Genomic DNA, 26451 nt, shown 5'->3' with positions numbered 1-26451 from the left:
GCCTGTGCCCTTGCCCGCAGGTGGCTGAAGGATGGGCACCCTCTGGACGGGCAGGACGGTGTGGCGGTGTCTGAGGATGGTGGCACTCTGCTGCTCTCCCGAGTGGGGCTTGGTCACCAAGGGCTCTACGTCTGCCAGGGCAGCACCTGGGCAGGGCTGGCCCAGGCAGAGGTGCAGGTTTCGGTGCATGGTGAGTGCAGTGTCTGGGGTGAGGGGGGCTGTCCATCCCCTCTGTTGGGAGGAGCGTGGCTGCTCAAAGGGGCTGGGAGTTCTTGGCCCAGTTTTTTGGTAGGGGCAGGGTCACTTGATCTGTCGGGATCTTGTCCTTTGTCAATGAGGCTGAGAAGTGATGGCAATGGCACCACAGTAAATCCTTGAGTGATGTTTCCTGCTGGAGGGTCCTCCCCCAGCCCCATTCCCCTCCACCAGCAGGACGTGACTCTGAAGGTGCCAGGTGAGAAACCAGGCAGGGAACAGAGATCCCTCCCTGGGAAGAATGGATGTCTCATGGGGGCAGGGACCAAACCTCTGGCTGGTTTGGGGAGCAGTGGTGGCACTGTGGGATGATGTGGTCCCCTCCCAGAGCAGGGACTGAGCTGTGGCCCCCGGCTGCTGCTGTGCCAGGCCTTGGTGTGTGCCAGGAGCCCTGGGTGAGCCTGGCTGTGCCCCAGGGCCCTGCCCTGTGCTGGCTGCAGGCACACAGAGCCGCTCACAGGGCTGCTGGGTTGCAGTGCCTCCGAACATCGAGCCCAGCGCGGTGGATTTGGCCGTCCCCGAGAACGGCTCGGTATCCCTGGAATGCCTGGCCTCGGGGCTGCCCGCTCCCGGTGAGTCAATCCCGTCCTCAGCTCCTGCTCCTGAATCCCTGGGGCTTCCCCTGGGGCAGCGGTGCCGTTCCTCCGAGCTCAGCTCTCTGCTGCCCTGCAGACATCACCTGGTACAAGGGGCAGGAGCGGCTCCGGGCCGGAGCGGGGCTGGCGCTGGCCGGGGATGGGAAGCGCCTGGAGCTGCCCCGAGCCCGGCTCTCCGATGCCGGCAGCTACCGCTGCGTGGCCTCCAACGCGGCCGGGCTGGCTGAGCTCCGCTACAGCCTGCAGGTCACCGGTGAGTGCAGCTGCGGTGGCCTCCTGAGAGATGGGGGCTTCCCCCTGGAATATCGTGTGCGATCAGTGGGGTTGTCCCAGCCCTCAGGATGCATCCCTGGAGGATGGCTCACTTGCAATTCCAGTCATGCTGTGTTCATCCCAAATGATATCCTGGAAAGCCATGGCCCCATGGATGGGCATTGCCAGGTCCCCATTACAGGGTCACCCACCCACCCTGTCCCTTTTGCACCCCGAGTGCCTGGTGACATTTCTGTCCCCCCAGACTCAGTGGTGACTCCAAGACAGGCACTGGATGCTTTTTCTCACTTGATCCAAGCATCCCTGCAGCTTCCCAGACCACTCAGCATGTCCACAGCTCCGGGGGCTGAGCCAGGCCCTGGCTCTTCCCAGGGATGCTCCAGTTGGTGGAAGTCCTGCAGGCAGGAGGCCAGGGTGTGGAGAAGATCCAGTTCTCCTGCTCTGGGCTCGTTCCTGCAATCTCTTCCCAGGGAAATGTTTGCACGTCTGCCGTCCTGGCTCGGGTGCATTGTTTGGGTTCTGCTGTTTTTGTTTTTCAAGGGTTTCTGGGTGTTGAGGCTTTTCTTCTCCAAACTGATATCCCTCATGGGAAGGAGTTACCATTTTCCAGCCAGCTGTATTTATGAGCAGCTGAGAACATCACCCGATAATGGAAAGAGTTGGGTAACCTTCTCAGTGAGCAGGGCTGCCTAATAAGGCTGTGTCTGGCCCACCTGACCTTGGCTTGTTTGTGGGATGCTTGGTCATCCTCTGCTCTTGGCCATGTGCAATTAAAAGCATCCCTCGCTTGGCTGGAGAGCCGAGATTATTGTTTGCACATGAAGCCAGGGCAGGGGAATGTCACTGGGGTTTTTGTGGCACCCAGCAGGGCTGCAGGGGGTGTGAATCCAGCAGGATGGAGCTCCAGGCTGCCCTTCTGCTCTTGCCCAGTGCCATCACTGAGCTGCTCCTCTCACCCCTGCAGTGCCTCCATCCTTGTCCTCGCCAGAGCCTGAGGCCGTGTCCGTGCTGGAGGGACAACCTGTCCAGCTGGCCTGCGAGTGCCATGGGACCCCCCTGCCCACCCTGAGCTGGTGGAAGGACGGTAGGGCCCCGTTCCTCAGCCTCATCTCTCCCCACATGGGTTGACCCAGCCGTTGTTCTCCTTGGAGCAAGGAGCAATTTTTGTTGAGCAGAATCCAGCTTCTGGGTGGGAATTTGTCCTGCTGGGAGCCTGAGGGAAGCTGCTGTCCCTTTCCCCGGGCAGGTGAGCCCCTCTCCACGCAGCCAGGGAGCCCAAAGCTGGTGTCCCCAGGAGGGAACGTGGTGTACATGGAGAAGGTGCAGCTGCTGGACCAGGGGACGTACACCTGCGAGTGCAGGAATGCTGCTGGCAGCAGCAGCAAGGAGCATCACCTGGAGGTGCACGGTGAGTGTGGGGCACAGAGACCTGTGGGGGCAGCTGGAGGTGTTGGGACCTCTCTCAATGCAAGGTCCAGCTGGACCCTAAAGCCATTTCCAGGTGCCTTGGCTATTTTGGAAGGGATGCTGCTCCCTGGGTCAGCTTTGCCCCACGGCTGAGGGAGCTGCTGCTCATCCCCTGCACCCCTGTCCCTCTGCCCACAGCACTGCCAAGGCTCCAGGGCAGCAGCAGCAGCACCCTGAGGAAGGTTTCTGTCATCGAGGGTGGTGAGACCGTTCTGGAGTGCGAGGCCATGGGCACAGCAGCACCGTGGGTGACGTGGGTGAAGGACGGGCAGCCCGTGGCTGCTGGGGACGGGCTCCTGCTCACGGAGCAGGGGAGGCGGCTGCACATCCCCAGGGCAGAGCTGGCCCATGCAGGACACTACACTTGCCTGGCTGCCAACACAGAGGGGCAGGAGCAGAGGGAGTTTGAAGTTGTGGTGCATGGTAAGGATGTGGGATGGGGCTGGTGGATGCAGGCAGGACAAGCAGGGTGGGTGTGGAGTAACTTGATGTGCAGCAGGTGTTGGACAATCCAGCATGTAGCAAGTCCCAGGGTTATGCTTCAGGAATAGCTGTAGGACTGTGTCCATCAGGCAGGAGTTTCTTTCCAGAGCCATCACAGCAGATCATCTCATATAAAGTCCTTTACCACCTCTGGGTCAAGGTCACTTGAGTTATAAAAGCTCTGAGGTGGCTCAGGCTGTGTGGCCATCCCAGTGTGAGCCTGTAAGCCTGGGCTCAGGTGTGCAGGTGAGTGGCACATACTTGCTGTGGGTCACCTGTCCCATAACACCTTTAAAGTCACCATCTCCAGGTGATGCTAATGGTCCTTCTGGGTTCATGTCCTAAAGCTGTACAGAGCAAGGTGGGAAAAACCAGGTTCACCCAGTTCTCCCCTCCTTGCTTTGCTCCTTTGATGTCCTGGCTGCTTTGCAAATGGATGCCCATCTTCTTCTGCATCCCCAGTTCCCCCTGAGTTCATTCAAGGATCAGGACTGACAACCAATGTCAGCGTTTCCCTGCAAGGATCCCTGACTCTGCCCTGTGAGGCCACTGGCATTCCCCAGCCCAGCGTCACCTGGTTCTGGGATGGCTCTCCTGTCACCCCCAGCGAGCACATCCAGCTGCTTTCAGGTCAGAGATCTGCTTTGGGAACGTGTTTTACCCCAGCACTGATGAGCTCAGACTCATGGTGGAGCTACAGCCCCACAGGAGCACAGTTCAAACACCCCTCCCATCCAGCTGGGATGTGCTGGTACATGGATCCGGGCCCTGAGCCCCCTCTGCTGTGTCCTTCCAGGGGGCTGGCTGCTCAGGCTCACCCATGCTCGAGCCCAGGACAGTGGTCACTACTCCTGCCTGGCCAGCAACATAGCTGGGGAGGCCAGGAGGCATTTCTACGTGGAGGTCCTAGGTAAGGAGGGCCCTTCTGTCTGCTGCAGGATTCCTGCTGGGGTTTCAGAGCTCCACCCTTGCAGGAACAGACACGAGTTAAGGCTGGCCATGCTGGCTGTGCTGGAGTCCTTAGGATGTGAGGTCAGAGGCAGAGCTGGCCAGCTGCTGAAGTCCCTGGGGGCTTGTGTTCCTAGTTCCTCCCCACATTGAGAATGCAGATGAAGAAGACACCTTCAAGGTGCCCGAGGGCCACCCTGTCACCTGGTCCTGCCTGGCTTCAGGTGAGCATCGAGTGGGGAAGGGAGGTGGCACGAGCAAGGGGGAGATGGGGCTCAGGGGCAGACCTGAGTCTCACTTTGGGGTGTGGAACAAAGGGATGGCTCCAGGCAGAGACATGGAAACAGCTGGAATGGGCTGCAGAGCTCTGCTGGGATGGCTCCTGGCTCTGCAGTTGTGCTGTCCGGGAAGCGCTGGGGAGGGGACGCCCACATGGGGAGCCTGTTTCACAGTGTAAGATCCAATCTTTCCCAAATGGAGCTAAAACTCCTCTAATCTCATTTCTCCTTTAGTGATGGGAGTAATTAATCACCTCCCACTCAGGACAGTTCTCTTTCTTCTCACTGGCTCATCCAGCAGCTTCTAAAATCCTGATCCAGGTCATGATAATTCTGATTTGGGATGATGTCTCTGCTTTCCAGAAAAGCTCTGACAGTGACCCTAGCCAGGCTGTGCTCACACATGGAAAAACTTCACACAAAGGCCAAAACCCATTTTCCATCCCTCACAGGCAACCCACAACCCAAGATCACCTGGATGAAAGACAACCACCCTCTCCCTGGCACCTTCTCCATCTCCCCTGATGGCTCCTTGTTCCACATCCCCCAAGCCTCCCTGGCCCATGCTGGTCTCTATTCCTGCGTGGCCTCCAACTCTGTGGCAAATCAGACCAAGAATTACCTGCTGGATGTTTTGGGTATGAGATGCCTTTGGATGGAGGCAGGGTCTCAGCTGTGAGTAGACTTAGTGGGTTTTCATGTAGGTGGGGAGGATCCCTTAGTCCTGCAGCCAGAGCGTGGCAGGGACCTGTCCCAAAGCCCTTGTGGGACCTCCTGGAGGAGCAGAAAGCACCTGCTTAGTGCAGGATCCATCTGTGATGGTGGCTTGTGGAAGGGGGGATGTGTCTTCTGGATCTCTGTGGCTTTGGAGGGCAGCAGGACGGGGCAGAGTCTGAAGCTGGCACAGGCTGTGTCAAATCCAACTCCCTCAACTTGGATTGTGCTCCCTGGTGGGGGGATGAAGCTCTGGGGAGCCAAAGAGTGTGCCAGTGCTGGTCTAACACACAGCCACGTCTCTGCAGCCAGTCCCACCTCTGCTCAGGATGCTGCTGCAGAAGAAGTGACAGTGATCATCAACAACCCCATCTCCCTGCTCTGCGAGGCCCCGCCATACCCATCTCCCAACATCACCTGGCTCAAGGACCAGGTTCCTCTCAAAGCATCTGGAAATGTCCTCCTGCTCCCTGGTACTGCTGCTGTCCCCTGGCTCTGCATGACTGTGGTGTCCCCTTGCTGTGCATGCCTTGGGGAGTGGGAGTGGGGCCTTTGCTTGGTCTGGCAGGGTCCAGCACAGTGGGATGGTGAGAAATCATCATCCTGCAGGACCTGAGGGCTCAGGGATCAGCTCTTCCAAGTGCTGCATCCTCTCATAATAACGAGCCTCCTCAGTGCTGGTTTTTATGAGCCTGGGACTGGGCTCTAGGGCAGCATTAGGCCCCCTCCAGCCAGGCTTGCAGGTGCTCAGCAGGTCCCTAGAGATGCCTTCAGGTGCTGCATGGGGAGAGAGAGCTGTGGCTGTGAGCAGCAGCCCTCTCAGGAGCCCCCCTGTGCCCAGGTGGCCACGGGCTGCAGATCCTGAACGCCCAGGAGGAGGACACGGGCACCTACAGCTGCATCGTGGCCAGTGAAGATGGGCAGGCTGTGAAGAACTATGCTGTGAAAGTCCTGGGTGAGGGAGCTCCCCAAACCCTTCCTAATTCCTGCAGTGACCCCACCACTGTAACCAGCCCAGTGCTGCCTCCTTCGGCTGCCTTTTGCTTCCCTTTGTCTTTCCCCACCAGTCCCTCCTTGGATTGCCAGAGAGGATCCTCTGGGGGAATTTGCTGTGAAAGAGGTGAAAGCCAGGGTGAACAGCACAGTGGTGCTGGAGTGTGAGACCTGGGCTGTGCCCCAGCCGACCATCCGCTGGTACAAGGACAAGCAGGTGAGGTCCAGCTGTGACCAGGGAGGAGCTGCTGAGTTTGGGGACTGTCCAGCTGTGACCAGGGAGGAGCTGCTGGGCTTGGGGACTGTCCCAGCTGGATGGAGTGAGGAGATGCCCTTTACATAGCTGGCTGGGCTCTGCCCCACTCCTGGGTGTGTAATCCTCCTCCTGCCCTTCTCTTTCTTCCCTTCAGCTTCTGGAAAGCTCTGAACACATCCAGATCCTCAGTGAGGGGCAGGTCCTCCAGATCCAAGCTGCTGATGTCTCAGATTCGGGGCACTACACCTGTGTGGCCACCAATGCTGTGGGGGAGGATGACAGGGACTTCATTGTGCACGTCCAAGGTGAGCCCTGGGCAGAGAGGCAGCACCCAGGGCTGGGGGTGTCTCAGCAAGAGCAGCGGTCCTCAGGGCCGCTTGTGGGAGCACAGAAGGATGAGCAGGAGAAGTTTAAGCCTGCTGGGAAACAACAAATATCTCCTCAGCTGCAGTGAGGGCAGATGCTGTGGGTGCACCTGGGGGCCAATGTCCCTGCTGCCCACAGCTGACCACAGCCTGTCCCCGCAGTGCCCCCCGTCTTCCAGCAGCAAACAGGCCCCAAAGAAGCCCTTGAGATCTTCTATCGGGAGGAAGACCAGGATGGGGAGGTGACAGAGCACCGGCAGGCTGTCCTCGGCCAGCCCACCGCTCTGTACTGTGACACCAGTGCCATCCCACCCCCTCAGCTCACCTGGTACAAGGATGGGGAGCCCCTCTCCCCTGGCCTGGGGGTGCTGATGCTCCAAGGTAATGGGCAGTGGGTGTGAACCCCCACTGTGGGGCCTGGGGGTGGTCCTGCAGCAGCCAAGTGGGTTGAGAGCATGCATGGCATGGAGGAGGATGGAGCCTGTCCCCTTCCTGCCACCACACACAGCACCCCTGGTCTGGGGTTTTGGCTGTTCATTGCTGCCCCGAGATGTGCAGGATGTCTCTGTTTTGGCCCGTGCATCTGAAGAAAGAGTCAAAGCTCCTCAGTTTTTGGTCTTGAGGTTGTTTATTAATTCTGATCTATAAAATTTTCTTTCTGCCCAGCCGAGGTCTGCTCAGCAGGGCAGCCACAGGCACTCTGACCGCCCTCAGGGCGGTGTTGTCCTTTTATACTACAAACTACATATAACATATTTACACTTAATTCCCAATACCTATCGCCTGTGTTAGACACTGCACCTCTACTCTAAACAAATCCCAAAGTGCCAGCATCACTGCAGAAAATGGAGACCAAAAAGAAGAGGAAAGAGAAACTTGGGCATGTCCAGCCTATCTTGTCCCCATAACCCCCATACCAAAAATCCTAAAATTTACATTTTCACCCTGTGATAATTTTATTATTACACTATTCAAACTTCTGTGACTTGCAGGTCCTCATACAAAGCTGGTAACTTGCTCCAGGGGTCATAATCAAACCTGCAAGTGCTCTGGGCTGTGTGCCAGGGTCTCCGAGCTCCCTGGCAGGGTCCTTGGAGTTCCAGCACCATGGGACCTCTGAGTCACTGGGGCTGTGCAGGGCAGGGCTGGGGGATACCCCACAGACCCTGTGGCCTGCCCCAAGGCTGTGCCATGTCACAGGGGGCCGGGTGCTGCAGCTGCAGGCGGTGCAGGAGGAGCACAGGGGCAGGTACACCTGCGAGGCGGCCAACGCCGCGGGCCGGGACCGCCTGCACTACGAGCTGGAGGTGCTCAGTGAGTACAGGGACAGGGGACACCGGGCTGAGGCACCTGGCAGCCCCATAACCAGCTGCTTCCAGCTGCCCCAGCCATCCGTGGTGGCACAGAGGACCTGGAGGAGGAGGTGACGGCCACCATCAATGGCACTGTCCAGTTTGAGTGTGAAGCTGCTGGGCACCCAGAGCCCACGGTGTCCTGGCTCTGGAATGATGTCCCCATAGAGGCTGGCCCACGGCACCAGCTCCTGGAGGGTGGCACTGTCCTGCAGGTTGGTGTTCCCCTAAGCAGGTGGCTGTGCTGGGGAGAAACACAGGAGACATTGGATGGAGGGGATGGGGCATTCTTTCCTCCCAAAGGTGGCTGCCCTGGTCTCACCACGGTCCCCATGGGAGCCCCAGCATCCCCCCAGCTCAGGGCAGCCCTCAGGGTGCTCTGCTCCCCCTCTGCAGGTGGCAATGGTGGAGGTGGGTGACACTGGGAGCTACACGTGCGTGGCTGAGAACCCGGCCGGCTCAGCCGAGAGGCACTTTGCCCTCGCTGTGCAGGGTAAGGCATCTCCCCTTCCCTGGGTCACTGATTTACTGCCCTCCTCCTCTTTCTCCACCAACTGGAGTTCCCTTTGGCTCTGGAGCTGCATGGCTGCCTCTGTCCCTCGTGCTGGTCACGCTCGCCCTGTGTGAGGAGGTCGAGCAGGCTAAAGGCTCGCTGTGGCTCGTGGGGTGGCATCGGCCCCACGGTGATGGCTCTCCTTTGGCACTGTCTTTTGGGTGCAGAATCTCCCTGGAGTGTGGCTGCAGACCCCGAGAAGGTCGATGGCGTTGTCAATGGCAGCGTCTCACTGGTGTGTGACATCCAGCCCCGCCCGGCTGCAGAGATCACCTGGTACAAGGACGGCCACGTCCTGCGGCTCGGAGAGGAGGGGACTGTCACCCGAGGTGTGTTGGGATCAGCCAGCATCATTGCCTGTGCCCCAGCTCGTGACAGCGGGCTCTAGGGCCCCTAATCCTCCTTTTTGGATGCCACCTGTGGGTCCCCAGCTCAGCCTTTGTGTTGTATGACACGCTAACGACACACTTATGACACGCTAATGACACGCTAACGACACACTAATGACACGCTAATGACACTGCTGAGTGATCCCCTCTGGAGAGAAGTCCTGCAGAACCCACACTGCTGCTTCCTGGGACCTCAGTGCCCTTTCCTGTGGGGCACAGCAAGGCTTTGGACCCCAAAGATGGGAATTCCATGGTCAGACTGCTTTTGCATGGAGCTTGGTCCGGTGCTGGGGGATCAGTCACCTTGCTGGCATAGTGGCCCAGACCTGGTTCTGCTCCAGGCTGTCCTGATTCCCTGCTCTCTGCTTCTTCCAGGCTCTCGGGTGCTGCAGCTCCCTGACCTGCAGCTCTCCAGCTCAGGCACATACACGTGCGTGGCACTGAACGTGGCCAGCCAGGACCAGAAGAGCTTCATCCTCACCATCCACGGTGCGTGGCGAGGGCTCAGCCAGGAGCTGTGCCCCGAGCCCTCCCTGAGAAGCTGACAGTGAGCCCTGCTCTGTCTCACACCCGTGTCCCTGCTCATCCTCCTCAGAGCCCCCAGGCCCCCAGGACCCACAGCTGGAGACGCTGGAGGCTGACATGGGGACACCCCTGGTGCTGAGCTGCCACGTCCCTGGTGTGGCTGTGCCCTCGGTCACCTGGCTGAAGGATGGGCACCCTCTGGGTGTGTGTGCAGGGGGTTGCTGTGCCAGCCTGCCACCCCCAGCCTCACTGCTGCTCCCCTCCAAGCAGCCCTGCCTCAGTTTCCCAACTTCTAACCCCGCTGCAAGAGACCCTCAGGGGTGCACAGGGAGGGGGCAGAGCATGAAGGGTCTGGCCTGTTCCCTGCAAGCTTTTAAGAGACCTCAGGTTCATTCCTGAGGCTCAAGGCCGTGGGATGTGGGCACAAGATGTGATGGAGGAATATGCAGGGGGTGAGCTCTCTGGGTACCAGCCCTTGGGGTGCTTGTTGGGACAGGGGTTTGCCCCCAAACCAGTGGCTCTTTTCTCCTGTAAACCTCCAGCAGTGAACTCTGCAAAAACCCTGCTTTGCTTAAACAGTGCCCCCAAACCTGGGTCTGGGGGGGAAACTCAGCAATGAGCCTGGGGAGGGCTGGGTGGATGAGCCCTGCTCAGCCCCCCTCGCCCTGTCTCCTTGCAGAGATGAGCCCAGAGCAGGGTTTGGTGTCTGGGGGGGCCCAGCTCCTGCTCAGCCCCCTGCAGCCCTTCCACCAGGGCCGATACACCTGCCTGGCACAGGGCCCTGGGGCCGAGACACGCAAGGACTTCATGGTGCTGGTGCGAGGTACGGCTTCCCCGGGGCAGCCTGCTCCCTGTGGAGCCTCAGAGGTGAGCCTTCCTCCCCCTGCTCCTCCTCAGCCTCCCTCTCTCCCCACGCAGTGGCGCCCCGGATCAGCAGCGCAGGGGACCCCAGTGAGCACAGCGTGCTGGAGGGCAGCAGGGTGAGGCTGGAGTGCCGGGCAGAGGGGCAGCCCACCCCCCACATCTCCTGGCTGAAGGACGGGCAGCCCCTGGGGCTGCAGCCCCCCTCACACGCCCGGTGAGCCTGGGGGGACACCCCCGGGGTTCAGTGCCCCCATGTGCGAAATTGCTGGGCAAGGCACGGTGAGCTGTGCTGCCTCTTCCTGTTGGATGTGCTCATCCCGGCTCTTTGCTGGGAGAATGTCATCCTGGGGTAAACCTGGCAGTCTGGCACGGCCACTGTCACCCTGCAGGGTCCCAGGGGACGCCCTGACCTTGCAGTGTGCCCTGAGTGCTCATCCTTGGCTGTAAAGTGAGCACAGAGCGCCTGTGCCGCACGGGATGAGCACGCGGGTCACTGTCGCACCCTCCCCGCGCAGGGTGTCCCCGGATGGCAGCGCCCTGCTCCTGCAGGGGCTGCGAGCCGCCGACTCCGGGGCTTACACGTGCCTGGCCCGGAACAGCCTGGGCGAGGACACGCGGCTGCACACGCTGAACGTGCTGGGTGAGCAGGGCTGGGACCTGCGGGCAGTGCCGGGGCCACCCCGCCCCGACAGCCGCAGCAGCCGCTCTGTTCCCTCTCCAGTCCCTCCCGCCATCGAGAGAGGCGCCGATGATGAGCCGGAGGTGGCCCGGGCAGTCCTGTCCGCCGCGGTGACACTGCACTGCTGGGCACGGGGGTCCCATCCCCTGCATGTGAGCTGGCTGAAGGACGGGCTGCCCCTCCGCCTGTCCCCTCGTGTCACCCTGCTCTCGGCTGGCCACGTCCTCCGGTGAGAAGGGACCCTGCAGCCATGGTCAGGCTCTGGGGCCGGTACTCGGGGCACTGCTGCACCCCGAGGTGTCGCCCTGGGGAGCAGGGGGTCACCCGGAGCTGATGTCTTCCCCCCATCCCCGTGCCCCATCCCACGTTAGGATCTCCCAGGCTCAGCTCTCCGATGCTGGACTCTACACCTGTATTGTCTCCAGCCGGGCAGGAGTGGCCGATCGCAGCTTCGTCCTGCAGATCCAGGGTACAGGGCAGGGGCTGGGAGGGCACGGCTGGGGCACCTGGACACTGCTTTTGCTGGCAGAGCACACGCTGTGCATTGCAGCCATCCCCGAGCAGTCCTGAGCCATTCCTCCGCTGCTGGGGTGGGAACAAAGCAGGACCAGCCTGGGAGCAGCCCCAGAGCCTCCTGCAGGAGTGCTGAGGCTCCTCTGGCTGCTCGTAGGATGTGACCGTGCTCACAGGGCTCCGAGGATGAGGGAAGAGACGAGGATCTGACTCCATGTTTCAGAAGTCTTGATTTGTTATTTTATGATGTATATTATATTAAAACTATACTAAAAGAATAGAAGAAAGGATAGAAGAAAGGATTTCATCAGAAGGCTAGCTAAGAATAGAAAAAGAAAGAATGAATAACAAAAGCTGTCTCGGACAGAGAGTCTGAGCCAGCTGGGCTGTGATTGGCTATTAATTAGGAACAACCACATGAGACCAATCACAGATGCACCTGTTGCATTCCACAGCAGCAGATAACCATTGTTTACATTTTGTTCTTGAGGCTTTTCAGCTTCTCAGGAGGAAAAAATCTTAAGGAAAGGATTTTTCATAACAGATGTCTGTGACACACAGGACAGCAGGGAGTGGCCAAACCCACCCCTGGTTTGGGGTCCTGCCTTTTCTCCCCAGTGCCCCCTGTCCTGGAGAGCCCCGAGAGCAGCGAGGAGCAGATGGTGGCCGAGGGCTCCGATGTCACTTTCACCTGCAAAGCCACCGGGTCCCCAGCACCGTCAGTGACCTGGCTGAAGAATGGAGAGCCCTTGGGGCAGCAGGGGCCCCAGGTGCCTGGGGGCCCACAGCTGAGCCTGGTGGCCGTGGCACCAGCTGATGCAGGCATTTACTCGTGCCTGGTGGTGAACGAAGCGGGGGAGGTCAGCAAAGCCTTCCACCTCGTGGTGATGGGTGCGTGCCATCCCTCTGGGATTTGGGAAGGGCAGCTTCGCCAATTTTTTGGCAGCAGTGAGGGGATGAGCTCTCCTGCCTTGCTGTGTGCCTTGCAGAGCCACCCCATGTCGAGGCTGGGTCCCATCCCACTGAGGTATCCATCGCTGTGGGCACCCCTCTAGGGCTCAGGTGTGTGGTGACGGGTGTCCCCATGCCCACTGTCACCTGGGAGAAGGATGGACAGCTGCTGGCAGGGCTCTTCCTCGTGACAGGGAATGAGAGCACCCTCCACATTGACAGCACTGAGGTAGGAGTTCCACTTTTTTATCCCTACCTGGGTTTTGGTTTTGTGCCTTAATTTTTCCCTCTCCTGGCTGTGCAGGTGGCTGATGCTGGCTTGTACACCTGCCTGGCCACTAGCCCTGCAGGGGAGGACAGCAGGAGCTTCCATGTCAGCATCCAAGGTAGTGTGATCCCAGCAGAGCAGCGAGGAGCAGGGGGGGCTGCAGGATGCTCCAACCCCTGGGGGACCAGAGAGCCAGAACCTCCTTTTTTGGGATTGGTGTGGGCTCCAAAAGAGGGATCTGGAGCACAGTGCTGGTCCCGCAGAGTGGGGGCCTGTGCATGGCTTATGGGGACAGGGACGGGGGTGCCCAGCCCACCCTGACCCCCCTGGGCCATGTCCCACAGCACCCCCCAGCACTGCCAGGGCCGGGGACATCCCCATCATCACGGCTGTGCCAGGGGGGCAGCTCCTCCTGGAGTGCCCAGAGGGTGCTGAGCCCCACCCCAGCATCGAGTGGCGCCGGGAGGGCTCCCTGCTGCAGGTACCTGTGAGGGGACAGGGACAGCCGTGCTCAGAGCCTGGCCACTGTCACCAGCAGCACGGGGCTGTGCTGGGGGTGATGCCGGGTCCCTGCTGACGGGCTCCTGGCGATTTTAGGAGGATGCCCGCAGGCAGCTCCTGGCCCAGGGGCGTTTCCTGCAGGTTCTGGCGGTGGCTGCGGCGGATGGCGGCGAGTACAGCTGCAGGGCCACCCCCGGGGACAGCGACCTGCGCGGCCGGGTGCGGGTTCACGGTGAGTGCTGCCCTTTCCACTTCCCCCTTCCCTTTCCCTTTCCCTTTCCCTTTCCCTTTCCCTTTCCCTTTCCTTCCCTTTCCCTTTCCCTTTCCCTTTCCCTTTCCCTTTCCCTTCCCTTCCAGCTATTACAGGGATATTCTATGGTCGGGAGAAGGGGTGGCAGGGCTGGACAACCCCCAGCCCCCAGTGCTGCTCTGGGCTGGCTCCCTCCCTCCCCCAGCCCTGTCCCACACTCTCGGTGCTGTCTCTGGGTGCTGCCACAGTGGCCCCCGAGATCCAGGCGGGCCCCCAGGAGGTGAAGGTGCTGCTGAACACCTCGGCCGTGCTGCCCTGCCGGGCACAGGGGTGGCCCGTGCCCCGGGTGACGTGGCGCAAGGACGGCCAGCTCCTGCCCCTGCCTGGGAGTGACAGGTATGAGGGTTGGTGGCACCAAGTGCTGGCTCTCAGATTGTGCCACCCTCCACAGCAAGAGGTGATTAGCGTGCCAGTCACCCTGTGAATTGCTGTGCTCTGCCCTCACACCAGCTTAGGGCAAGAGCTGCATGTGGCTGCAATGGGTCTTGTCACCTTCCCAACCCCTGCTCCCTGTGTGATGCAGCCTGGCCATGAAGAGCCCCCACAGGGTTCACCTGCTCTCCCTCCTCAGATTGCAGCTCCTGCCAGGTGGCTCCTTGCAAATTGACCCTGTCCAGGCCCAGGATCTGGGCCATTACCTCTGCATGGCATCCAGCCCTGCTGGCTCTGACCGGCGAGGCCTGGACCTCCACGTCCTGGGTAAGCAGGAGAGTCAGATGGATCCCTCCTGGGCTCCCCCTCCTGCAACCCAGCACTGCTCATGGCTGCCATGCCCTCCCACAGTCCCTCCTGCCATCACACCTGGGCCCTCCAACCTCACCCTGCTGGCTCAGCAGCCAGCCACGCTGGGCTGTGACGCCTGGGGGTCCCCTGAGCCCCGCATCAGGTGGGAGAAGGATGGCCATCCCCTGAGCCTGCACCTCCCACCCGGCACCTACAGGTACCTGTACACCTCTAGGGTGGGGTTTGCCCCCCCTGCTGCTCGCTGGGGCCCAGGGGTGATCCTGATGTGGGCTCTGCCCGCGCAGTTTGCAGTCCTTAGGGTCGCTGCTCATCTCCAGCCCTGCTCCCCGGGACGAGGGCAGGTTTGAGTGCATCGCCACCAACGCTGCTGGAGAGGCTCGGAAGGCTTTCCTCGTGTCTGTCCATGGTGAGTTCCTGGGGCTGGGGGTCTTGCTGAGAGTGGCTTTCTAAGGGTCTGTCACCACCCTGGCTGTGTCGTGGGTGTGCTCCAGCCCCACACTGGGTTGGGTGCCCACCCAAGAGCTGGGCTTGGGGGTGGACAAGAGGGGCAGGGACAGAATCCTCTTCAACATTTGCCATGCAGCCCTGCCCACCTCCTGTGACCGTGCTCACAGGGGTCTTAGGATGAGGGAAGAGATGAGGATCTGACTCCATGTTTCAGAAGGCTTGATTTATTATTTTATGATGTATATTATATTAAAACTATACTAAAAGAATAGAAGAAAGGATTTCATCAGAAGGCTAGCTGAGAATAGAAAAAGAAAGAATGATAACAAAAGCTTGTGGCTCGGACAGAGAGTCCGAGCCAGCTGACTGCGATTGGCCATCAATTAGAAACAGCTGCATGAGACCAATCACAGATCCACCTGTTGCATTCCACAGCAGCAGATAATCATTGTTTACATTTTGTTCTTGAGGCTTTTCAGCTTCTCAGGAGGAAAAAATCCTAAGGAAAGGATTTTTTTATAAAAGATGTCTGTGACAACCTCCCTGCCTCCTTTCTGCAGTGCCCCCCAGCATCGCTGATGACCTCACGGATGTCGTTGTCACCCGGCTGTCCCCTGCAGTCCTCACCTGCTACGCCTCGGGCGTGCCCCCGCCCACGGTGTCTTGGAGCAAGGGGGGGGCTCAGCTGGGCACCAGAGGAGGGGGCTACCGCGTCCTGCCCCGAGGTACAGCCCGGGCCAGCACAGCCCTGCGGGGACAGGGGACCCTGCCAGCCCTGCCGCAGCCTCCCCTCTGCCTGCTGCTGTTTTGCAGGAGCCCTGGAGATCCGGCAGGCGCTGCCCGCCCACTCCGGCCGCTACACCTGCACGGCCCGGAGCGCCGCGGGCACGGCCCGCAAGCACCTCTGGCTCACAGTGCATGGTAAACACAGCGCCGGGCTCCTGCTGCTGCGGGTCCTGCGCCCTCTGCCCGGGCTAGCACTTCCCTGCCTTCACAGAGCCCCCTGCCTTGAAGCCCCTGCCTGGCATGGTGATGGTGATGGTCAACAGCAGCGTGGTGCTCTCCTGCGAGGCCACAGGCGTCCCCCGGCCAGAGGTCACCTGGCAAAAGGATGGTGTCGGCATCACTGGAGGTGAGCAGGAGTGAGCTGGGGGCTGGCAGAACCCACATTACCTCCCAGCCTTTACCTAGGGGGAGGTTTAGATGCCAGGGGTTTGTCACAGTGCATGGGTCCTGCTGGCTGCTGTCCTTGGTGGGTATGGTGGCCACTGGAGCCATTCCATGGAGACTCCTTGGGAAGAGGCACTTCTGTGGGGGAAGCAGTCCCTGCACAGCATCCCTCCGTGTGCCCCGGCTCAGCTGTGCTGCCCCATCCTGCCCCTCGTTTCTGCCAGGCTCTGGGCTGAAGGTGCTCCCCAGGGGGCAGCTCCGGCTCCTCCGAGCAGCCCCCGAGGACGCCGGTACCTACCTGTGCATGGCCCGCAACCCCTGGGGCACCGCTGCGGGGAGGACCAGGCTCATTGTGCAAGGTACAGCGGCTGTCAGAGCCCCGGTGCTGCCCGCTCTGCTCAGCCCCTCCCCAGCCCCGGTGCTCCCCCTCTGCTCAGCCCCTCCCCAGCCCCGGTGCTCCCCCTCTGCTCAGCCCCTCCCCAGCGCCTCGCAGCAAAACGTGACTGCCAAGCTGTGAGCAAGTCCCTGTCCTTCTGTCCCATCCAGTGCCTCCATCATTGCTGTCCCTGTCCTTCTGTCCAATCCAGTGCCCCCCATCATTGCTGTCCCCACTTTTCTGTCCCATCCAGTGCCTCCATCATTGCTGTCCCTGTCCTTCTGTCCAATCCAGTGCCCCCCATCATTGCTGTCCCCACTTTTCTGTCCCATCCAGTGCCCCCCACCATTGCTGCCGCCCCCCTGGAGCTGGGGGTGCTGCAGGGGCTGGAGGTGCTGCTGCCCTGCGCCGCCCGCGGTGTCCCCGAGCCCCGCGTGTCCTGGAGCCGGGAGGGAGCGCTGCTGCGGGGCGGGAGGGCCACGGTCCTGCCCTCCGGGGAGCTGCTGCTCCGGGATGTCCAGGTGAGCACCGACCCCCAGGGCTGCTGAGAGGTTCGAGTGATGAGGAACAAGCGTCCTCTGCTGCTGAAGAGCTTTTGGCTGATTGTGGCTACGTCTGGCAGAGGGAGAGCCCTGTGCAGTTCTGTGCTACAAGCTGGAGGGTTGGGGCAGTGTGAGGTTGCTGATGCGGGCTGGAAAAAGTGGCTCTGTCCAAACTGTGACTTTTTATGTGCACAAGAACTCAGCAAGCCAGGGCTGCAGCTGGAGCCCAGTCTCAGGATCATTCCCTCTCATCCTCATACAGGAAGGGGATGCTGGGAGCTACTCCTGCACCGCGGTGAACTCCGCGGGGAGGGCCGTTCGCCGGCTCTCCCTCTCCATCCACACGCTGCCCACCTTCACCCAGCTGCCCACAGACATCACCCTGAGCCGGGGCGAGAGGCTGGAGCTGCTGTGTGCCGCAGCGGGCAGCCCCCAGCCCCGCGTCTCCTGGATGGCCAACGGGCAGCTCCTCACTGGTACCTGGGCAGGGGATGCCGAACGTGGGGGAGATGCCATCCTGGTGCCACCCTTGTCCCACCTTTCAGGGTCCCCGGGGTGCCAGCACGTCTGGCCATGCGGGGTTGTAGCCGGCTGATCGCCAACCAGCCTTTTTGGGGGTTTGCACCCCGCAGATGTCGCCTCGGGGCACAGCGGGCAGAGCATCCTGCGGCGGGAGGCGGCCGCACCCGCGGACAGCGGCACCTACGTCTGCCACGCCGAGAACAGCGCCGGGGCCATCAGGGCCGCTGTCCTCGTCTCTGTCACAGGTAGGTGCTGGCAGGGAAACCGGGCAGCCCGGCCAGCCCCGCTCCTCTGCCACCCCTTTCCCTTTCCCAGAGGCACCCGTCATACAGGGGAACGCCAGCTCGTACCAGGTGGAGCGCTCTGGGGGTGATCTCCTCCTCCACTGCCACGCCCAGGGTCACCCCGAGCCCCTCATCCGCTGGAGCAAGGACGGGGTGCCGGTGGTGGCCCGCGGGCGCCTGCAGCAGCTGCAGAACGGCTCCCTGGCCATCCGTGCTGTGAGGGTGAGCGGGGCCCGGGGGGTGCTGGCACTTTTCAGGGCGCTTTCCTGGCAAAGCAAAACGCTGTGCTGATGCTGTTGGTCCTGCAGAGCACCGATGTGGGGCAGTACCGGTGTGTGGCGGAGAATGACGCGGGCACAGCGGCAAAAGTTGTCACCCTCGTTCTGCAGAGTGAGTGCTGCCGCCTCTCTGCACCCTTATTTTAAGGGACTGCAAACCACGTCATCTCTCAGCCCCTCCACCTCCCCCTGCCCCGTGGGGAGTGCTGCATCACTGCCTGCGCCCCTTTCCCTGCCAGGCGCCCCCGTGGCGACAGTGACACCAGCAGAGCTGAGGGTCCATGCCGGGCAGCAGGTGCTGCTGCACTGTGCGGTGTCAGGGGAGCCCACCCCCTCCGTGGAGTGGCAGCGGGACGGGGAGCCCCTGCCCGAGGGTCCCCAGGCTCGTGTCCTGCCCAACGCCACCCTGCTGCTGCCCTCTGTCACCCACCGTGACGCCGGCAGCTACTCCTGCCTGGCCCGCAATGCCCTGGGCTCTGCTGCCGCCCGCGCCTCCCTGGATGTCCGAGGTGGGTGCCTGCCCTGCCCCGGGGCTGGGGCTGCCTGCAGGGCTCTTCCAGCAGCGTGACACCTCCAGCCTGGTGCTGTGGAGTGACATTGCCTTGCTTGTTCTACCCCTGTGACTCAAACTCTGCTTTGTCCTCTCCTCGCCTGCGCTGCTCAGCTGAGCCCAAGCAGGTCCTGTCCCGAGCAGCCTCTCCCTCACTTGCCTCTCCTCAGCCTTCCTGCCTTTGCTGCCCGTGATTAAATTCCCCTCTCCCAGGGCTCTGCTGAGTGCACAGACACATCCTGTCCTGCTGCCCCTCGGGAGCAGAGAGCCGGGCTGGAGGAAGTGCCGGGTGCCCCATGTGCCCTTGTGTGGCTGGTGGCATTTCGCTGCCAGGCACGCTGGAGAAGCAAACACAAGCTTGGGGCTCTGCCAGGACCTTGAGGCTGATACAGAGCAGGGTTTGGGGGTGTCAGTGCCTGTTGGTGTGACGAGCCACAGGGCCACACTCACACCATCCCTTGTCAGCATGGCTCTGTGCCTGGAGCCATGGGGTCCCTGGGGGCTGCTGCAGCCAGGCAGGGACACTGCCTGCCTTGCTCTGGCTGCTTTCACCTCCAGAAAACGAGATTTTTTTGACATGCAAATTAGTGAGAGGGGAGACAGGCAAGGGAGTGCAGTCCCAGTGTTGCTGCCTGACCCCTGATCCCATTTGCCCCAGGGGAGCTGCATCAGGTGCAGGGCAGCCTGGTCGGTGTCATCAATGGCCACGAGCTTGGTGTGTCCAGCCTTGATGCCAGTGTGCTGGGGGACTCCCAGTCCAGCACCACCACCCTCCGGAGCAGCATTGGGAGCATTCCACCTGCCATAGGTGGGTGGGCATTTCTACCCTCACCCTTGTGAGAGTTTGGACCTCTGTCAGATGTAAATGTTGGGGGAAAGGGTTTTATTTCTTTTTTTGTCCCCAAAAGCAAACCTTTTTTCCCCCCAAGCCTTCCACTGTGAGCAAGGAGGGACGGGACTGTGACCATGTTCACAGGGGTCTTAGGACGAGGGAAGAGATGAGGATCTGACTCCATGTTTCAGAAGGCTTGATTTATTATTTTATGATATATATTATATTAAAACTATACTAAAAGAATAGAAGGAAGGATTTCATCAGAAGGCTAGCTAAGAATAGAAAAAGAAAGAATGAATGACAAAGTCTTGGACAGAGAGTCCGAGCCAGCTGACTGTGATTGGTCATTAATTAGAAACAGCTGCATGAGACCAATCACAGATCCACCTGTTGCATTCCACAGCAGCAGATAATCAATGTTTGCATTTTGTTCTTGAGGCTTTTCAGCTTCTCAGGAGAAAAAATCTTAAGGAAAGGATTTTTCATAAAAGATGTCTGTGACATGGGTGCCCCCCAAGGGGGTGCTGGCTCCATGGTGAAACCCTTTCTTCCCCGTTCCCAGGGCCGCTGATGCGGGGGCTGGTGACCATCATCGCCCCCATTTACTGGTCCTTGGCTCAGGCCCGCGGGGCAGCCCAGAACGGGCTCCTGCTCACGCAGGGCACCTTCCAGCACGAGTCCCTGCTGCACTTTGCCACAGGTGAGGGGTCCCTGACAGCACAGCCTGGTCGCCTCAGCCTGCTCTTCCCCCACGCTGATCCAGAGAGGAGCTGTGTGTGGGGGTGCTGTGGGTGCTGATCGCTGTCCCCCCCTGGCAGGGGAGCTCCTGCGGGTCACCCACCTGGCCCGGGGCGCGGGCGGCGCTGGCGCTCTGCGGCTGGACAGCGTCATCAGCGGCTCCGTGCCCGAGGGCTTGGGCGATGCCGTGCTGCTGCTGCAGGTGCTGCCCCTGCCCGTTATCCCCATGGGAACCGCGGCTGCCATGCCGGGAGCACGGCGGGTCCATGGCCTGACCCATCTCCCTGCCTCTCCTCAGGATTTCAGCGAGCGCTACGTGCGGACGGGCGCGGGGCAGCTCTGCGGGGACTCGGTGCAGAGCTTCCTGCGGGATGGGCGCCCCCTCCGTGCCCTCTGCAACCACACCATCGTGTTCGACACCCCCGTGCGCCCACAGCCCCCCCGGGTGCAGCAGCTGCGGGCCAGAGCCATCACAGCCTCCTATGACCCAGACAAACAGGAGCTCCGCTTCCAGCTGCGTGCCTGGCTCGATGCAGGTGAGCAGGGGAGTGCCCAGCGTGGGGATGGAGATCGGTGGTCAGTTCTGGGTGTCTGTGAGGGTGCAAAGGCCATGTCCCTGCAGTGACGTGTCACATTCTCTCTGCTCAATTCACAGGGGCTGACAGCGACCAGTGCCCACTGGGATTCACCCCAGACCCTGGGCAGCTGTACTGCGTGGGTATGGACCCTTCCTGAGGGGCATGAGGATGGCAAGGGGACCTTGTGGCACTTCCCTGTCCCCCCAACCCTGTCCTCTGTCCCCAGATGTTGATGAATGCACCGAGGGGTCCCATGCCTGCCGCTACAACCAGGTCTGCCAGAACATCGCTGGCTCCTACAGCTGCTCCTGCCCCCCCGGCTACCGCACGCTGGGCACGGGCTGGCCATGCCTGGGTACGGGCTGGGCTCTCAGGGACCACGGTCACTCCCCCTTGCCCTGTTCCAGCTTCGGTTCCCCCATCCAGCCGCAGCTCCCCACCTCTTTCCTCCCGCAGATGTCAATGAGTGCCTGAATTTCCCCCCACCGTGTGCCTTCGAGTGCCGCAACCTGCGGGGCTCCTACGAGTGCCTGTGCCCCGCCGGGCGGGCGGTGCTGCCGGGCGGCCGCTGCGGCTCGGCGGGGATGGAGGGAGGGGACACAGCGAGCAGCGAGCCCCGGGACGCTGCCCTGCCCCGGCAGGGCCCGAGCAGCCGCCCACGGGCACGGTCCTGGTACAGCCAGCTCGCCCTGCGCCGTGTGGCCAAGGATGCAGGGAGGGGAGCCCGGGGCCCCCCCTGCCCCACGGGCTACATCAGGAGGAATGGCTCCTGCACTGGTGAGCGTGCTTGGGGAAGGGTGGTGAAGGGAGTTCAGAGATTAGTTTGTCCCCAAAAGGTACCTGGGGTCCTTCTTGCTGCCCCGTCCACCGCTTTGTGCCCTGTGGTTTTTGCTGTGCTGGGAGGGGAGGTGAGAGCCAGGCTGGCCCAAGGCAGTGGCACCAGAGGGGACTGACCCTCCCCTCTTGCCTTCTCCCCTCTCATCCCACAGATCTCGATGAGTGTCAGACACTGAACCAGTGCCAGCACGAGTGCAGGAACAGCCCGGGCAGCTACAGCTGCCTCTGCCCCTCTGGCTACCGGCTGCTGTCCAACGGGAAAACCTGCCACGGTCAGTGCAGGGGTGCCAGGGGGGTGCCTCGTCCCCATGGTGCCCTGGGTGTCATCTTTTTGGGGCTGCAAGTCTTTCTCCTTTCTCAGGAATGTTGTTCCGAGCCTCAGATCCCCACAGTCAGCGCTCATGTCTCATGCCTCAGTGTCCAGGCAGATGTGGGAGGGCGGGGGGGCTGGGGATTGAACCCCCATTTCAGCCACCCCAGCACCTCAGAGCTGTCCCCTCTCTCCCTGCAGATGTGGATGAGTGCACGGAGGGCACAATCCAGTGTGGCCCGAGCCAGATGTGCTTCAACACCCGCGGAGGTGCCCTCTGCACGGACGTGCCGTGCCCGGCTGGGTACCGGAGAGGCTCCAGCCCAGGGTGAGTCGTGCTGTGGGGCTGGGAGTGCCCATCCCTCTCTGCCCATCCCACCACACCCCCGAGTGTCCCGCCCACTGTCCGGCACCCCCCACGTCCCACGCCGCCCATCTCTCCCGCAGGCTGTGCGTGGGGCGCTGCCCCCCGTTCTGCAGCCCGGCCGGCCCCCCCACGCTGCAGTACCAGCTGCTGCCCCTGCCCCTCGGCATCGCTGCCCGCCGGGACGTGCTGCGCCTCGCCCCGGCCTCCTCCCTGCGCCACCGCCCCGTCTTCAGGCTGCTGGAGCCGGCGCCGGGCAGCCCCTTCGCCCTCCGCAGCGAGCGGGGCCGGGGCATCATCTCCACCCTACGGCCGCTGCGGGAGCCCGGCACCCACCGGCTGCAGGTGCAGGCGCTGCTCCCAGACGGGCAGCGAGCACCCAGCACCTTCCTCCTCCTCATCTCCGTCTCGCCCTACCCTTACTGACACAGCCCAGGGGCAGGAGGGGACGCGTTTCTCCTCCTGTCCCTCCCCACCCCATCGGTGGGGCGCGTGGCTCAGGGAATGCTGAGCTTGTACCTCTTCTGTCCCTCCCAGACACCCCTGCCCCTCTCAGCTGTGTTCCTTCCACCCAGGGCCGGGCCCTGACTCAGCAGGAGAGTCAGGATCCCAGGGGGATAAGATGTCCTGCCAATCTCCTGCAATCAGGTCCCAAATCCCAGGACAAACACGGCTTTGGATGTGTTTGGATGGCCTTGGCCGCTGTCAGTCCCCAAATGTGGGGGTGGGAGGATGAACTGGGTGACAGTGGCCAGCAAGGGTCTCACCAGAGAGCAGGGATGGATTCCCTGGGCTGGGGAGGGTGTGGGGCACCCCAGCATTGACCATTATTAAACTGAAATAGTCTTTTTATTTGTTTGTTTGTTTGTTTTTTAATCCGCTTGGTCTCTGTGCACTCTTATTGATTGATGAAGGTGTTTTGTGGCTAAATATTAGCTGTGCCTGAAGAAGGCAGCTTCCTTCAGCGTGTGGGAGAATTCCCAGGGCTTGGACACCTCCCTGCCTGGCCTTGGCCCACAGAAAGGAGGTTGTCTGGATGTAGCAATGCCAGAAGGCCAATGTCCAGCCCCTGAAGGTCCAATCCTGCCCTGGTGTCGAGCCCCTCAAGCAGCAGGAGCAGGACGTGGCCTCTCTGCACATGGTGAACATGGAGGCCGTTCCCAAAACACTCTTTCAGTCCAGCTGATGGTGTGGGTGTGGGCTGCTGGCCTCAGGAGATGTGAGCCCAGAGCTACCAGGGCTGGGCCATAGAGGCTGATGGTGGCTGTGCACCTTCCATGGTCAGATCCTGTCACTGGAGCTGCCTCTTGCTGCACCTGTCTGAGATTCCCCTAAAAACCTCTGTCCTGTGGGATGGGGCTTTCCTATCCTCCAAAGCCAGGCCTGCTGTGGGTCTGGGGTGCTCTGGGTGAGGGAAGAAAAGTGAGTTTGGCCCCATGGGCAGCCCTCTGCTCTGCCCCCTCCTGCCCACCCTGGCTCCTGCGCTGCCTCCTGATGGAGGCTCAAATAAACCCAACCTTCCCCTCCTTGCTGTCCGGGGAGGAAAGGCAGGTGCTGCAGAGCACCATCTCTCCTCTGCCCCCATGTTCCCACTCCTCGGGAGCAGGAGGCTCCGTGGAGTCCCCCGGGGGGGGGAGTGACACCTGTGGGTGCTCTGTGGAGGTTGCTGAGGAGCTCAGGAGCGGGGGGACAGCTGTGACAGCACCCAGAGCAGCCCTGCAGGGGCTGGGGATGGGCACCGGTTCCATCCCTGCCCGGGGGCAGCTTCTCCCCGTGTTCCGCAGGGCAGGAGGAGCTCAGGGCCTCTCCCGGGACGGTGCCCAAGCAGGGGCTGTCCTGCGGCGGCTCCGCCCGCCTGAGCCCGGTACAAAGGAGCAGCAGGAGGGGGAGGATGCTCCAGGCACCGGCCCAGAGCACCGAGGGCAGCCGGACACCGGGAGTGAGTGAGTGTGGGCACGGCACGGGGGGAGAGGGGAAACGGGGGCTTTGCCCTGGGGGTGTCTCCTCATCCTGTCTGTCCCCTCATCACGTCTGTCCCATTTCCACCCACCCACGCACGGGTGTCCCCCACCCCTGGGTGCTGGAGCAGGGCAGGGGGGTGCCAGCCCCTTCCCAGCACAGTGCAGACTGCAGTCAAGCCCTTCCCAGCTCAGTTTGGGATGGGCAGGGCGTTTCCAAGTGAGTGCCATTTCCTTGAGGGTCCCCTTGGCCACCTCAGGGAGGGGAACTGAGACCTCAGCTGGTACGACCTCGTGCCCTCTCTGCTCTGGGGATTTTGGGGGGCAAGATGAGACCTCCACGAGGTGGAGGAATGATGCTGAAGAAAACCCTGGCAGCACTGAGCAGATGCTTCTGCTGCTGGAAAAGCTGTTCCTGTCTCTTCTGCCTGTCCCTGTCTCTCCTTCTTGCTCCATCCCAGCCCTCAGGCAGCAACACGGCTGGCAAAGACAGTTCCTCTCTTCACCAAAGTTTCAGCCTTTTTATTCCCTTCCCTCTTTCTTTTTATTTCTTGGTTTTAAAACCGAAAGCGCCGTGTTCCTTTGGCGCAGGGCAGCCCCAGCCTCTCCAGCAGCAGAATCCCTGTCCCAGCTCACACGGAAATCGCTACGGAATAACAACAAGGGCTGAGAAAGTCCCGCCGCGTTCTCCTTCACCGAGCTTTGTTTGCTCTGATTTATTGCCTCCAAAACTTCGGGGCTCTCCCTTCCTGGGCAGGCAGATTTGGCACCAGCCGTGTTTCCCGAGCTGGGAACGCCGCTGCTCCCGCCCCGTCTCTGGGATGCAGGATGCGTCTCCAGGACAAAGCGCCCCCAGGCCCCTCGGGCATTGCGACATCGGGACGGGTCTGAGCAGGCAGAATTGGAGGCATTTCCCTATCGCCCCGCCGGGCCACTGGTAGAGCGAGTGTGCCTGCTCTCGGAGCTGCTTACTCAGGCTGGCAACCACAACAGCGGTGCTGGTGGCCACAGCGGGGATGAGTTTGGCGCTAAAGGAGGGAAGTTGTCTCTAAAGGAGCCGCAGGAGCAGCGTCAGGGTTGGGCTGGGCCGTTCTGGGAACTGCCACTGCTTTCCTGTAAATGCCCCGCTGAGGAAGGGACCCAGCCTGGCACAGCCAGGGGGAGCGGGCAGGGAAATGCTGCTTGCACAAGCCTGGGCACCCGGTGCCGCCTGCGTGGCACAGCCCGACGGGCACAGGCAGGCTCGGGGAGCCGCAGGGGCTGCCAGAGCTCTGTTCCTCAGTGAGAAGCCGGCAGAAGCAGGGCAGAGCTGCCTGTGGCTGGCTCCCAGCCTCACCCCGCGGGATGCTGGCTCTGCAGCACACCCGGCATCACCCCATCCATCCCTGCTGGGTGAGCCGGCCCGGAGCGGCAGGCACGGCCCGGAGCGGCCTGCAGGAGCAGGATTGTGCTGACTTGGCAGCAGCAGCGCTGTGAAAGTGGCTCAGGACAGGGCTTGGCCGGCTCCACGTCCGCCTCCCCCGGCCAAGGGTCAGCTGGCATCGCCTCCTCGTGGGGCCCTGGGATTCACAGCCTGGCCCGGGGACTGCAGGGACAATTTGGAGCCCCAACCCTCCCCTGAGATCTAGGCTGCTGCATCCTTCACCATCTCCTGCTGTTGGCTGAAATCCTCAGTATCCTTGGCTGGGGGGTGAAAGGTGCTGAATCCCCATGTAGGTGTTTGGTGCTGGCAGCAAACACTGCACCACAATTAGAATAAATGCTCTGTAAGCATTAATTAGACTTGGGGTTGGGCTGGGCTCTAGGGAATGCTGCCAAGCCCCCCAGCCCTGCAGCCATGGCTGCCCTGATGGGCACGGGGGGCTGAGCCTGTGGCAGCTCTGCAGACGGGCAGGACGTGCTGGGCTGTGCCAGAGCAAGGCACTGAGCTGTGCCTCTGCCACGGGGCCTGAGCCCTTCCTCCCCAGCATTGCAGGGCACGTGCAGAGCGTGGGGCAGGCTGTGCTGGGGCTGCCAGCATTGCAGGGCACGTGCAGAGCGTGGGGCAGGCTGTGCTGGGGCTGCCAGCATTGCAGGGCACGTGCAGAGCGTGGGGCAGGCTGTGCTGGGGCTGCCAGCACGGAGAAAAGGTAGGAGCAAAACCACCCTCCTGGCTGCCCTGGGCTCCTCCATTGTCCAGCCACCTCAGGGTGTCCTCCCTGGCTGAGAGCCCCAGCCTGGCTGTGGTCACAGCGCTGTGGCTTTTCCTCTTGCCCCCAGCCCTGCCCTGGCTCCCTGCAGCCTGGGAGGGCTCTTGCTTCAGCTGATCCTTCCTGATGCTGTGGCTGGTGGCTGCAGTAAGGGCAGGGGCTCCATGACCCCCTTTTCCTTTGCTTTGGCAGCACC

General features: G+C 61.6%; 1 protein-coding gene across 1 annotated transcript in view; it reads left to right on the top strand.

The window, feature by feature from the left end:
- The window catches only part of HMCN2 (hemicentin 2), a 34444-nt gene extending 11910 nt beyond the window's left edge, over positions 1 to 22534 (top strand). The window contains exons 25-79 of the mRNA XM_030961271.1: positions 21 to 190; positions 732 to 827; positions 928 to 1104; positions 2089 to 2208; positions 2371 to 2532; positions 2730 to 3014; positions 3537 to 3704; positions 3871 to 3984; positions 4160 to 4246; positions 4753 to 4938; positions 5323 to 5487; positions 5856 to 5969; positions 6082 to 6224; positions 6418 to 6568; positions 6791 to 7009; positions 7829 to 7942; positions 8008 to 8195; positions 8377 to 8473; positions 8701 to 8862; positions 9298 to 9411; positions 9518 to 9649; positions 10127 to 10270; positions 10366 to 10525; positions 10827 to 10951; positions 11033 to 11219; positions 11362 to 11459; positions 12122 to 12394; positions 12493 to 12683; positions 12759 to 12840; positions 13067 to 13203; positions 13320 to 13455; positions 13722 to 13869; positions 14105 to 14232; positions 14317 to 14473; positions 14562 to 14683; positions 15285 to 15449; positions 15538 to 15645; positions 15722 to 15856; positions 16119 to 16253; positions 16607 to 16791; positions 17075 to 17288; positions 17445 to 17579; positions 17650 to 17840; positions 17927 to 18008; positions 18136 to 18405; positions 19105 to 19254; positions 19844 to 19981; positions 20100 to 20221; positions 20318 to 20555; positions 20675 to 20737; positions 20824 to 20952; positions 21054 to 21374; positions 21587 to 21706; positions 21946 to 22072; positions 22192 to 22534. Coding sequence (XP_030817131.1) covers positions 21 to 190; positions 732 to 827; positions 928 to 1104; positions 2089 to 2208; positions 2371 to 2532; positions 2730 to 3014; positions 3537 to 3704; positions 3871 to 3984; positions 4160 to 4246; positions 4753 to 4938; positions 5323 to 5487; positions 5856 to 5969; positions 6082 to 6224; positions 6418 to 6568; positions 6791 to 7009; positions 7829 to 7942; positions 8008 to 8195; positions 8377 to 8473; positions 8701 to 8862; positions 9298 to 9411; positions 9518 to 9649; positions 10127 to 10270; positions 10366 to 10525; positions 10827 to 10951; positions 11033 to 11219; positions 11362 to 11459; positions 12122 to 12394; positions 12493 to 12683; positions 12759 to 12840; positions 13067 to 13203; positions 13320 to 13455; positions 13722 to 13869; positions 14105 to 14232; positions 14317 to 14473; positions 14562 to 14683; positions 15285 to 15449; positions 15538 to 15645; positions 15722 to 15856; positions 16119 to 16253; positions 16607 to 16791; positions 17075 to 17288; positions 17445 to 17579; positions 17650 to 17840; positions 17927 to 18008; positions 18136 to 18405; positions 19105 to 19254; positions 19844 to 19981; positions 20100 to 20221; positions 20318 to 20555; positions 20675 to 20737; positions 20824 to 20952; positions 21054 to 21374; positions 21587 to 21706; positions 21946 to 22072; positions 22192 to 22534 — 8623 coding nt within the window. The remainder of the gene's footprint in view (positions 1 to 20; positions 191 to 731; positions 828 to 927; positions 1105 to 2088; positions 2209 to 2370; positions 2533 to 2729; positions 3015 to 3536; positions 3705 to 3870; positions 3985 to 4159; positions 4247 to 4752; positions 4939 to 5322; positions 5488 to 5855; positions 5970 to 6081; positions 6225 to 6417; positions 6569 to 6790; positions 7010 to 7828; positions 7943 to 8007; positions 8196 to 8376; positions 8474 to 8700; positions 8863 to 9297; positions 9412 to 9517; positions 9650 to 10126; positions 10271 to 10365; positions 10526 to 10826; positions 10952 to 11032; positions 11220 to 11361; positions 11460 to 12121; positions 12395 to 12492; positions 12684 to 12758; positions 12841 to 13066; positions 13204 to 13319; positions 13456 to 13721; positions 13870 to 14104; positions 14233 to 14316; positions 14474 to 14561; positions 14684 to 15284; positions 15450 to 15537; positions 15646 to 15721; positions 15857 to 16118; positions 16254 to 16606; positions 16792 to 17074; positions 17289 to 17444; positions 17580 to 17649; positions 17841 to 17926; positions 18009 to 18135; positions 18406 to 19104; positions 19255 to 19843; positions 19982 to 20099; positions 20222 to 20317; positions 20556 to 20674; positions 20738 to 20823; positions 20953 to 21053; positions 21375 to 21586; positions 21707 to 21945; positions 22073 to 22191) is intronic.
- Positions 22535 to 26451: the final 3917 nt, after the last annotated feature.

The sequence above is a fragment of the Camarhynchus parvulus genome, chromosome 17, assembly GCF_901933205.1.
Source record: "Camarhynchus parvulus chromosome 17, STF_HiC, whole genome shotgun sequence".
Classification (NCBI taxonomy): domain Eukaryota; kingdom Metazoa; phylum Chordata; class Aves; order Passeriformes; family Thraupidae; genus Camarhynchus; species Camarhynchus parvulus.
Note: the sequence above shows the minus strand (reverse complement) of the source record. Positions and strands in the feature narration are given on the sequence as shown.